The 12,263-nt window shown below is 43.8% G+C and overlaps 1 protein-coding gene across 1 annotated transcript in view; it reads left to right on the top strand.

The window, feature by feature from the left end:
* Positions 1-12,263, top strand: part of SYCP1 (synaptonemal complex protein 1) — a 1,049,791-nt gene that overhangs the window by 745,898 nt on the left and 291,630 nt on the right. Inside the window, exons 17-18 of the mRNA XM_063955446.1 lie at positions 1,409-1,513; positions 1,715-1,818. Coding sequence (XP_063811516.1) covers positions 1,409-1,513; positions 1,715-1,818 — 209 coding nt within the window. The remainder of the gene's footprint in view (positions 1-1,408; positions 1,514-1,714; positions 1,819-12,263) is intronic.

Genomic DNA, 12,263 nt, shown 5'->3' on the forward strand with positions numbered 1-12,263 from the left:
CCGGGAAGGTATATGGGTGTAGGGTGTGCACACCCATACACCCATTATACTGTAGATACTCCAGCGAACACATGCACATCATATCATCTTCCATGTTAGGTGTAACTTACTTGTGCATGCTGCAGCAGCAGGAGAGAAGAGCACCGGGAACGGGGAAGTGGTAAGTATACTGGCTCAAGAGGGGGCAGGAATTGGGGTGGGGGAGAGGGACGGGGAAACAGGAGGCAGCTGAGTTGACCCGGGTCCATTTATTTGCTAATACTTTATATTATTTTACATCTACTGTATACTGAGATTGTTCACAAAGAAAAAGTGTAGGGCAGGTGTGAACAAATGTGGATCTCAACTTATTGTTGAGGCAGAAGCCCCAGAATGCTTTGCCAGATATGAGATTTGGCAGGCTAAGCTGGGGCAGGTATAGAGCATAGCTAAATACAAGAAAGTTCAGCAACAGGAATATAAGTCGCAAGTGCAATTATTACTCTTCATTTTATATTCAGTGACTTAGCAGAATATTGTTACATATAAGACTTATAGGATGAATTGTAATCAATAAATATTTATTTTTATTATTTGTTAACTTTTCATAATCACTCTATAACTGTTAGCACAAAGTATACAAAACTATAGTACGTAAAATATAAACAGTGCAATGTGTACATGCAGCAGATAATGTACCACAAGGTAGCCTGGGGCTATCCTATTAGCCCCGATAAGTCAGCACAAGCTGCAGCTTATCGGGGACTGTGTTACCTGCTACAGCACTGGGCTCCGGCTCCTGACATCTCCGGTCACAGACAGCTCCAGCTCCCCCTTCACATGACCCACCGGGGGTGGGGGAAGAGGGGGCATGTGGGTCACGGTGCAGGTCCGGCTCCCAGGTCAATTGATCCCCCTGCGTGGGGCAGGGGAAAAGGGGGGATGTTGGTTACGGCGCTGAGTGCGGTTCCCGGGCGCCCTCCCTTCAGTCCCAGGCTGCTGCTGCATCAGGGGCGGGATACTGACTGGAGGGGTTGCCGCAGCTTAGCATGCATCAGGCAGACAAGGCTTTTCAGGTCTGCAGTGGCAAAACACAGGTTTACTGAGTTTGTTTCTCTATGCAAAAATCTTTGAAAATCTTAAAGTACAGTAACTCATCATTTTGAAATTTTACATTTCATTAATCAATTTAAGAATATTTAAACTACAGTTCATCTTTTATATGTAATTTATTAATGTAAACATTTAAAATCATATTTTCTCGGATCTCCGGCTCATCTAGCTCAAGCAATGATGTACTGTAGATGAACTTGAGATCTGAGAAAATAACAGTAATTTTGTTGGTATTCCTAATGCCAATTAACTACAATTATCACCAGTTTTCATGGATGTCCTTAATATACTCAGCTAAATATAAATACTTTCATAGGAACAGTTTCAGAAAATTGTGATAGAAAATACTGATCTAAAGAAGTTGGTTGGTGATTTACAAGAGGTTCAAGTCCAGCTTCAAGACACATTAAAAAGCAAAGAGGTAGGGAAACACAAATAGCTTTATAAAAATATATGCCTTTGTGTCTGCCAATCAAGACACCCTGTCCACTCAAGTCTTCTATGACAAATGCTGTTTTTTTAAATCCAGCAATCCAGTTGGTCACCCCACCTTGACTCAGATAAGTCAGACAATTTATAGTGTAATTTAAATTTTTGCCAACAATCACATTTTATTTCTTAGGAAGTAATAGATCATCTTAAAATAAAAACAAGTGCTTCATGTGTGGATGTAGAAAATTTGTCTAGAAAAATTGAAGAGCTGAAGACTGAATTGAGCCAGGCAAAGTCAGTATACATTTTATTATACAAATGAATAAATTAATTAAAACCTGTTCAATAAATTACAGCTAAAATAGTAAAACATTTCCTTTGCTGCTTATATTTTTACCATGCTTAACTTGAATCATTTATTTAACAAAGTTTCCAATTTTTTTATACAAGAAATTATTAATGAACCCACTGGCACTGTATATAGATGCAGATGGTTGTTATTTATATATGTATATATCAGGGACGTGTGATGAGGTAAATGGCTCAGGAGGCACTGGCTAGTGCCAGATTATCAGACAATATGTGAGCCAAAGGGTTCATGTGGTCATTATGCTAAATGAATTATGGAAATTTGGTGAGTTTTGATCAAAGATGTGTGGAAAAGATAGGCTCCTCAACTGCCATAGAATTTTTACTCCAGAGTTTTGACTACAAAAATTATTAGAATAATACAAAGAAGATATTTATAATATATTCTTTGTATTTTTCATATACTTTATAAAGTCAAAACTCTGGCGCAAACATTAGTATGACAGGAAAGGCTCTGCCTCACTTGCCTCACCCCACTGCGTGTCACTGGACTATATATATATATATATAATCAAAGTCCTTAGACCGGCACTCCCATTACGTCAATAGTATACTCCGGTGCCCTCAGTTCCAGTAGAACCACAGATCCAAAAACAAGCCGCGGCACTCGGAGTTTTGAAAAGTGAAAACGTTATATTTCAAAATGGCAACATACAAGCTCCAACGTTTCGGGGCTCAGCCGCCCCTTTGTCAAGGTGCATTGAACAAACAAAAGTGTTTTTGGATCTATATATATATATATATATATACACACACAAACATATATATATATATACACACACACACACACATAAATATTGTCTCTATATTGCGCAAAACGATATTATGGATGCAGTGCATAATAATCCCGGTGATCGCTGATTTGAACTTGTGGTGCCGCTCTCCGATTCCCCCTGTCCCACAGGGTCAAATATCTGTTCTATATGATACCATTCACCAGTGCTTACACAGTCCCAGCTCCCCAGCTTCGTGACGTCAGCGCGTTCACGTGACAGGCCACGCCCAGACGCGTTTCGTCCATCGGGACTTAGTCAGTGGGACCGCTGGGGAGCAGGGACTGTGTAAGCGCTGGTTGCGGCCAGAGACGCCAGTGATTACTGCTGGATAGAGACACCGCGGTTTGATGCCGGGGAACCCAGGTTATACCGCTTAACACGCACTATTGTGATATATTGCTGTATATCCCCACTTTCTCTGACGTCCTAGTGGATGCTGGGACTCCGTCAGGACCATGGGGATTAGCGGCTCCGCAGGAGACAGGGCACAAAAATAAAAGCTTTAGGACTAGGTGGTGTGCACTGGCTCCTCCCCCTATGACCCTCCTCCAAGCCTCAGTTAGGTTTTTGTGCCCGTCCGAGCAGGGTGCAATCTAGGTGGCTCTCCTAAAGAGCTGCTTAGAAAAAGTTATTAGGTTTTTTATTTTCAGTGAGTCCTGCTGGCAACAGGCTCACTGCAACGAGGGACTTAGGGGAGAAGAAGTGAACTCACCTGCGTGCAGGATGGATTGGCTTCTTAGGCTACTGGACACCATTAGCTCCAGAGGGATCGAACACAGGCCCAGCCATGGAGTCCGGTCCCGGAGCCGCGCCGCCGACCCCCTTGCAGATGCCGAAAAGTGAAGAGGTCCAGAAACCGGCGGCAGAAGACTTTTCAGTCTTCATGAGGTAGCGCACAGCACTGCAGCTGTGCGCCATTGTTGTCAGCACACTTCACACCAGCGGTCACTGAGGGTGCAGGGCGCTGGGGGGGGGCGCCCTGGGCAGCAATGATAATACCTTGTTCTGGCTAAAAATACATCACATATAGCCCCTGGGGCTATATGGATGTATTTAACCCCTGCCAGGTCTCACAAACACCGGGAGAAGAGCCCGCCGAAATAGGGGGCGGGGCCTATCTCCTCAGCACACAGCGCCATTTTCCTGCACAGCTCCGCTGCGAGGAAGGCTCCCAGGACTCTCCCCTGCACTGCACTACAGAAACAGGGTAAAAAAACAGAGAGGGGGGGCACTTTTTTGGCGATATTGATATATTAAGCTGCTATAAAGGAAACAACACTTCTGTAGGGTTGTTCCTATATATTTATAGCGCTTGGGTGTGTGCTGGCAAACTCTCCCTCTGTCTCCCCAAAGGGCTAGTGGGGTCCTGTCTTCGATAAGAGCATTCCCTGTGTGTCTGATGTGTGTCGGTACGTGTGTGTCGACATGTATGAGGACGATGTTGGTGTGGAGGCGGAGCAATTGCCGGTAATGGTGATGTCACCCCCTAGGGAGTCGACACCGGAATGGATGGCTTTGTTTATGGAATTACGTGATAATGTCAGCACGTTACAAAAATCAGTTGACGACATGAGACGGCCGGCAAACCAGTTAGTACCTGTCCAGGCGTCTCAGACACCGTCAGGGGCTGTAAAACGCCCTTTACCTCAGTCGTCGACACAGACCCAGACACGGACACCGAATCTAGTGTCGACGGTGAAGAAACAAACGTATTTTCCAGTAGGGCCACACGTTATATGATCACGGCAATGAAGGAGGCTTTGCATATCTCTGATACTGCAAGTACCACAAAAAGGGGTATTATGTGGGGTCTGAAAAAACTACCTGTAGTTTTTCCTGAATCAGAGGAATTGAATGAAGTGTGTGATGAAGCGTGGGTTAACCCCGATAGAAATCTGCTAATTTCAAAGAAGTTATTGGCATTATATCCTTTCCCGCCAGAGGTTAGGGCGCGCTGGGAAACACCCCCTAGGGTGGATAAGGCACTCACACGCTTATCAAAACAAGTGGCGTTACCGTCTCCTGAAACGGCCGCCCTCAAGGATCCAGCTGATAGGAGGCTGGAAACTACCCTGAAAAGTATATACACTCATACTGGTGTTATACTGCGACCAGCCATCGCCTCAGCATGGATGTGCAGTGCTGGGGTGGTTTGGTCGGATTCCCTGACTGAAAATATTGATACCCTGGATAGGGACAGTATTTTATTGACTATAGAGCAATTAAAGGATGCTTTTCTTTATATGCGAGATGCTCAGAGGGATATTTGCACTCTGGCATCGAGAGTAAGTGCGATGTCCATATCTGCCAGAAGAAGTTTATGGATGCGACAGTGGTCAGGTGATGCGGATTCCAAACGGCATATGGAAGTATTGCCGTATAAAGGGGAGGAATTATTTGGGGTCGGTCTATCGGATTTGGTGGCCATGGCAACAGCCGGGAAATCCACCTTTTTACCTCAGGTCCCCTCCCAACAGAAAAAGACACCGTCTTTTCAGCCGCAGTCCTTTCGTTCCTATAAGAACAAGCGGGCAAAAGGACAGTCATATCTGCCCCGAGGCAAAGGAAAGGGTAAGAGAGTGCACCAAGCAGCTCCCTCCCAGGAGCAGAAGCCCTCCCCGGCTTCTGCAAAGCCCTCAGCATGACGTTGGGGCTTTACAAGCGGACTCAGGGGCGGTGGGGGGTCGACTCAAGAATTTCAGCGCACAGTGGGCTCACTCACAGGTGGACCCCTGGATCCTGCAGGTAGTATCTCAGGGTTACAGGTTGGAATTCGAGAAGTCTCCCCCTCGCCGGTTCCTAAAGTCTGCTCTGCCAACGTCTCCCTCAGACAGGGCGACGGTATTGGAAGCCATTCACAAGCTGTATTCTCAGCAGGTGATAGTCAAGGTACCCCTCCTACAACAGGGAAAGGGGTATTATTCCACACTATTTGTGGTACCGAAGCCGGACGGCTCGGTAAGACCTATTCTAAATCTGAAATCTTTGAACCTGTACATACAAAAATTCAAGTTCAAGATGGAGTCACTCAGAGCAGTGATAGCGAATCTGGAAGAAGGGGACTTTATGGTGTCCCTGGACATCAAGGATGCTTACCTGCATGTCCCAATTTGCCCTTCACATCAAGGGTACCTCAGGTTCGTGGTGCAAAACTGTCATTATCAGTTTCAGACGCTGCCGTTTGGATTGTCCACGGCACCTCGGGTCTTTACCAAGGTAATGGCCGAAATGATGTTTCTTCTGCGAAGAAAAGGCGTATTAATTATCCCTTACTTGGACGATCTCCTGATAAGGGCAAGGTCCAGAGAACAGCTGGAGGACGTAGTAGCACTAACCCAAGTAGTGCTGCAACAGCACGGGTGGATTCTGTATTTTCCAAAATCTCAATTGACCCCGACGACACGTCTGCTGTTCCTGGGAATGATTCTGGACACGGTTCAGAAAAAGGTGTTTCTTCCGGAGGAGAAAGCCAGGGAGTTATCCGAACTTGTCAGGAACCTCCTAAAACCAGGAAAAGTGTCTGTGCATCAATGCACAAGAGTCCTGGGAAAAATGGTGGCTTCTTACGAAGCGATTCCATTCGGCAGATTCCACGCACGAACTTTTCAGTGGGATCTGCTGGACAAATGGTCCGGATCGCATCTGCAGATGCATCAGCGGATAACTTTGTCTCCACGGACAAGGGTGTCTCTTCTGTGGTGGTTGCAGAGTGCTCATCTGTTAGAGGGCCGCAGATTCGGCATACAGGACTGGGTCCTGGTGACCACGGATGCCAGTCTGAGAGGCTGGGGAGCGGTCACACAGGGAAGAAACTTCCAGGGAGTGTGGTCAAGCCTGGAGATGTCTCTTCACATAAATATACTGGAGCTAAGAGCGATTTACAATGCTCTAAGCCTGGCAAAACCCCTGCTTCAGGGTCAGCCGGTGTTGATCCAGTCGGACAACATCACGGCAGTCGCCCACGTAAACAGACAGGGCGGCACAAGAAGCAGGAGGGCAATGGCAGAAGCTGCAAGGATTCTTCGCTGGGCGGAAGATCATGTGATAGCACTGTCAGCAGTGTTCATTCCGGGAGTGGACAACTGGGAAGCGGACTTCCTCAGCAGACACGATCTACACCCGGGAGAGTGGGGACTTCATCCAGAAGTCTTCCACATGATTGTGAACCGTTGGGAAAAACCAAAGGTGGATATGATGGCATCCCGCCTCAACAAAAAACTGGACAGGTATTGCGCCAGGTCAAGAGACCCTCAGGCAATGGCTGTGGACGCTCTGGTAACACCGTGGGTGTTCCAGTCAGTGTATGTGTTTCCTCCTCTGCCTCTCATACCAAAAGTACTGAGAATTATACGGCAAAGGGGAGTAAGAACGATACTCGTGGCTCCGGATTGGCCAAGAAGAACTTGGTACCCGGAACTTCAGGAGATGCTCACGGAAGATCCGTGGCCTCTACCTCTAAGACGGGACCTGCTTCAGCAGGGACCGTGTCTATTCCAAGACTTGCCGCGGCTGCGTTTGACGGCATGGCGGTTGAACGCCGAATTCTAAGGGAGAAAGGCATTCCGGAGGAGGTCATCCCTGCCCTGGTAAGAGCCAGGAAGGAGGTGACTGCACAACATTATCACCGCATTTGGAGAAAATATGTTGCGTGGTGTGAGGCCAGGAAGGCCCCGACGGAGGAATTTCAACTGGGTCGATTCCTGCATTTCCTGCAAACAGGATTGTCTATGGGCCTCAAATTGGGGTCCATTAGGGTTCAAATTTCGGCCCTGTCGATTTTCTTCCAGAAAGAATTGGCTTCAGTTCCTGAAGTCCAGACTTTTGTAAAAGGAGTGCTGCGTATACAGCCCCCGGTTGTGCCCCCAGTGGCTCCGTGGGATCTTAATGTAGTTTTGGATTTTCTCAAATCCCATTGGTTTGAGCCACTCAAATCGGTGGATTTGAAATATCTTACATGGAAAGTGGCCATGCTGCTGGCCCTGGCTTCGGCCAGGAGAGTGTCAGAATTGGCGGCTTTGTCGTATAAAAGCCCATGTCTGGTTTTCCATTCGGACAGGGCAGAACTGCGGACGCGTCCTCAGTTTCTGCCTAGGGTGGTTTCGGCGTTTCACCTGAACCAGCCTGTTGTGGTGCCTGCGGCTACTGGCGATTTGGAGGATTCCAAGTTGCTGGACGTTGTCAGGGCATTGAAAATATATATTTCAAGGACGGCTGGAGTCAGAAAATCTGACTCGCTGTTTATACTGTATGCACCCAACAAGCTGGGTGCTCCTGCTTCTAAGCAGACGATTGCTCGTTGGATTTGTAGCACAATTCAACTTGCACATTCTGTGGCAGGCCTGCCACAGCCTAAATCTATCAAGGCCCATTCCACAAGGAAGGTGGGCTCATCTTGGGCGGCTGCCCGAGGGGTCTCGGCATTACAACTCTGCCGAGCAGCTACGTGGTCGGGGGAGAACACGTTTGTAAAATTCTACAAATTTGATACCCTGGCTAAAGAGGACCTGGAGTTCTCTCATTCGGTGCTGCAGAGTCATCCGCACTCTCCCGCCCGTTTGGGAGCTTTGGTATAATCCCCATGGTCCTGACGGAGTCCCAGCATCCACTAGGACGTCAGAGAAAATAAGAATTTACTTACCGATAAATCTATTTCTCGTAGTCCGTAGTGGATGCTGGGCGCCCATCCCAAGTGCGGATTGTCTGCAATACTTGTACATAGTTATTGTTACAAAAAAATCGGGTTGTTATTGTTGTGAGCCGTCTGTTCAGAGGCTCCTACGTTTGTCATACTGTTAACTGGGTTCAGATCACAGGTTGTACGGTGTGATTGGTGTGGCTGGTATGAGTCTTACCCGGGATTCAAAATCCTTCCTTATTGTGTACGCTCGTCCGGGCACAGTATCCTAACTGAGGCTTGGAGGAGGGTCATAGGGGGAGGAGCCAGTGCACACCACCTAGTCCTAAAGCTTTTATTTTTGTGCCCTGTCTCCTGCGGAGCCGCTAATCCCCATGGTCCTGACGGAGTCCCAGCATCCACTACGGACTACGAGAAATAGATTTATCGGTAAGTAAAATCTTATTTTCTTTGTGAGTGAATTTTATCATATAGTAAAGTCTCCTTTATTTTAAAAATACTACACTATTGTGCGCCTACATCATTTTAGATTTAGCTATGTGTGTGTGTGTGTGTGTGTGTGTGTGTGTGTGTGTGTGTGTGTGTGTGTGTGTGTGTGTGTGTATAGCAGATTCAAATGCCCCGGCACTTCGGTGACCACTCCAGGTTTAGCTGTGCTCCGGTGCCCTCCTTACGGGGATAGCACCCCTATCTATGCAGCAAATTGGATGTATATATATGTATAGAGAGAGAGAGTACAATGGTTGTAAGGGGAGCGTTCAATATCACCTGACAGTTCTCAAATAGTCCTTTTTAATGAATTTTCTTTCAAAATGAAGATCAAACGGAGAATGGACTGATGGTTCTGGAATAGTCCCTCGTACCAAAATCACCCAACAGCGATAACCACTCTGTAGTCCATAATCTTTCAGATGATTTATTTTTTTTAAAATTGTTAAAATTAGTATGAGACTCTTACATTCAGCTTGACATTCAAGGGTCATATATATGCAATGTAGGTGCGGCGGCACTCCGGGATTTTAATAATGCTAGAAGCACATTAATTTCCTGGAGTGCCGCCGCATGTACACTGCATGTTACAATTACATTGGATGGCACAGGGTCTTTGAGCTATTGGACAGCAAGGAGTGACGGTTATCTGAATATATATACAGGTTGAGTATCCCTTATCCAAAATGCTTGGGACCAGAGGTATTTTGGATATCGGATTTTTCCGTATTTTGGAATAATTGCATACCATAATGAGATATCATGGCGATGGGACCTAAATCTAAGCATAGAATGCATTTATGTTACATATACACCTTATACACACAGCCTGAAGGACATTTAATACAATATTTTTTATAACTTTGTGCATTAAACAAAGTGTGTGTACATTCACACAATTCATTTATGTTTCATATACACCTTATACACACAGCCTGAAGGTCATTTAATACAATATGTATAATAACTTTGTGTATTAAACAAAGTTTGTGTACATAGAGCCATCAAAAAACAAAGGTTTCACTATCTCACTCTCACTCAAAAAAGTCCGTATTTCGGAATATTCCGTATTTCGGAATATTTGGATATGGGATACTCAACCTGTATATATATATGTATCTATCAGTAATGATTCTGCAATAAGGTATCGGTGGCAGCTCAAAATCCAAATCCAATGGTTCACATTGGTAGTGAATCTGAAAGCAATGATGACAGAAAAAGTGCGTCCTATTGCAATATGTACCCACAGGTGAACACAATCACATAATTGATTGCCCATGTACTATATGTGGAAGTAGAAAGTTTACATTTTTGCCTTAAACAGCTTTAGCAATACTTTACACGGCAAGATCAGATAACTATCTTTATTTCTCAATGATGTCAGCAGCATACATTATAAAAAGATAATATAGAAATTAGATCATATTTAAAACACAATTTATTGGTGACATATCCAAACATACATGTGAGATTAATATGTGAAGCTTATCTGGATAGAAAGAATAACAGAATCTAAGGTCCTTGGAACAGTCCAGTAAAGGAGTCCCTCTTCATACAGTGTACAGTATATATACTGTAATGAACAGTTGGTAGTCTCCAGTAGACCCCAGTGGATTCTACAAAATATATAATATCAAAAACAAACATAAGAGGCAGCACTGGTTTAATTATTTGTTATTATTAATAATAATAATAATAATAATAATAATAATAACTACTAACTAATTAAAAATAGCCATATCAGGCTTTTCAGTTATTACAAATCTGCATGCATACTTGTATTCAAATGTGCTTGTAATGCACAACTATTCATTAATTATTTGCATGCAGTTATATATTACAGATGTTATTTATGTATTTTTAATGAATTTTTATGGATGCTTTTTACCTCTGTATTTAAATTATTATGAAATTACATTTGTATTTGCATTTCACTCCATTTATTATTATCATTATTATTATTATTATAAATAATAATACAGGTTGAGTATCCCTTATCCAAAATGCTTGGGACCAGAGGTATTTTGGATATCGGATTTTTCCGTATTTTGGAATAATTGCATACTATAATGAGATATCATGGTGATGGGACCTAAATCTAAGCACAGAATGCATTTATGTTTCATATACACCTTATACACACAGCCTGAATGTAATTTTAGACAATATTTTTTATAACTTTGTGCATTAAACAAAGTGTGTCTACATTCACACAATTCATTTATGTTTCCTATACACCTTATACACACAGCCTGAAGGACATTTAATACAATATTTTTAATAACTTTGTGTATTAAACAAAGTTTGTGTACATTGAGCCATCAAAAAACAAAGGTTTCACTATCTCACTCTCAGTCAAAAAAGTCCGTATTTTGGAATATTCCGTATTTCGGAATATTTGGATATGGGATACTCAACCTGTAATAATAAATTAAAATCAGTGCTGCCTCTAATTGTTTGTTTTGGATCTCACATTTTTCAAAATCGCAGATAATTTAGGGGATCAAAGAGTGCACAAAATGTTGTAGTATGTATGGACCAAATGATACTATATACCAATTAGTACTTTTTTTTGTAGTAAGTTTCGACATCCATCTTTCTTTTCTGTATATTTTCAGCAGCTAAGGCATGGGCTCCAAATATTGTCAAATTTGTGCATGTTCTCTGACATCATATTTGTGAAGATAGGAGGCAGGTGGTACCACTGTATTTGTGGTGTTGCAATCTTTGTAGCGATTAATGTACTTTTTATTCCTTCTGTCCCCTTGTCTCTCTGGCTTGTGTCACTATTGCCCATGTGCATGTTCAATCACAGGACTAAAACTAATGCATTAGCCTGTATATTCTGTACTGTAATATTACTCAGGTAAATACAGGTGTGCTGTGACCTGGCACATAGTGCTGTCATGCTGTGGTGTTACGTTAGGAGGATGCCATTCTGTGTATGAGGTTCCAAGTTATCATTGATATGTCTGCTTAACCCATCTGTTATCCTTATATGGTCGCAAAGGAAGTAAACATGAGGGAAAGGTATTCTCTCTCTGAAGATGCACCTCCACAGGGGACAATCAGGACTTAAACCAATTTCCCTATCATTGTTCCTTCTGTTTACTTTCCTTTGTTAAAATCTGGGATCTGACAGACAACTTAGAGCCTGACCCAGCATGTGGTCAGCAGGAGAAGGCCAGCTGAAATGGGATCCCACCAATCAGGAACCTGTGTATCCTCCCCAGGTGAGCACATCATCATGGGCATTTGGAAGGTTTTAAAAGAGGTTGCGCAGGTCAGCTCCTCATGTTAGTCGCAGGACTTTGGCTAAGGCAGTGGTTTCCAAACTTTTTTGAATCACGGCGCCCTAGAATATCAGTATTTTTTTCACGGCACCCCTAGGCCAAATATTTCTTATTGAGAAATTTAGAAAGGATTATTACATTAAGTAGATCACGTTTATATGTCATTCTTAGGGTCAG

Source organism: Pseudophryne corroboree, chromosome 2, assembly GCF_028390025.1.
Source record: "Pseudophryne corroboree isolate aPseCor3 chromosome 2, aPseCor3.hap2, whole genome shotgun sequence".
Taxonomy (NCBI): Eukaryota; Metazoa; Chordata; class Amphibia; order Anura; family Myobatrachidae; genus Pseudophryne; species Pseudophryne corroboree.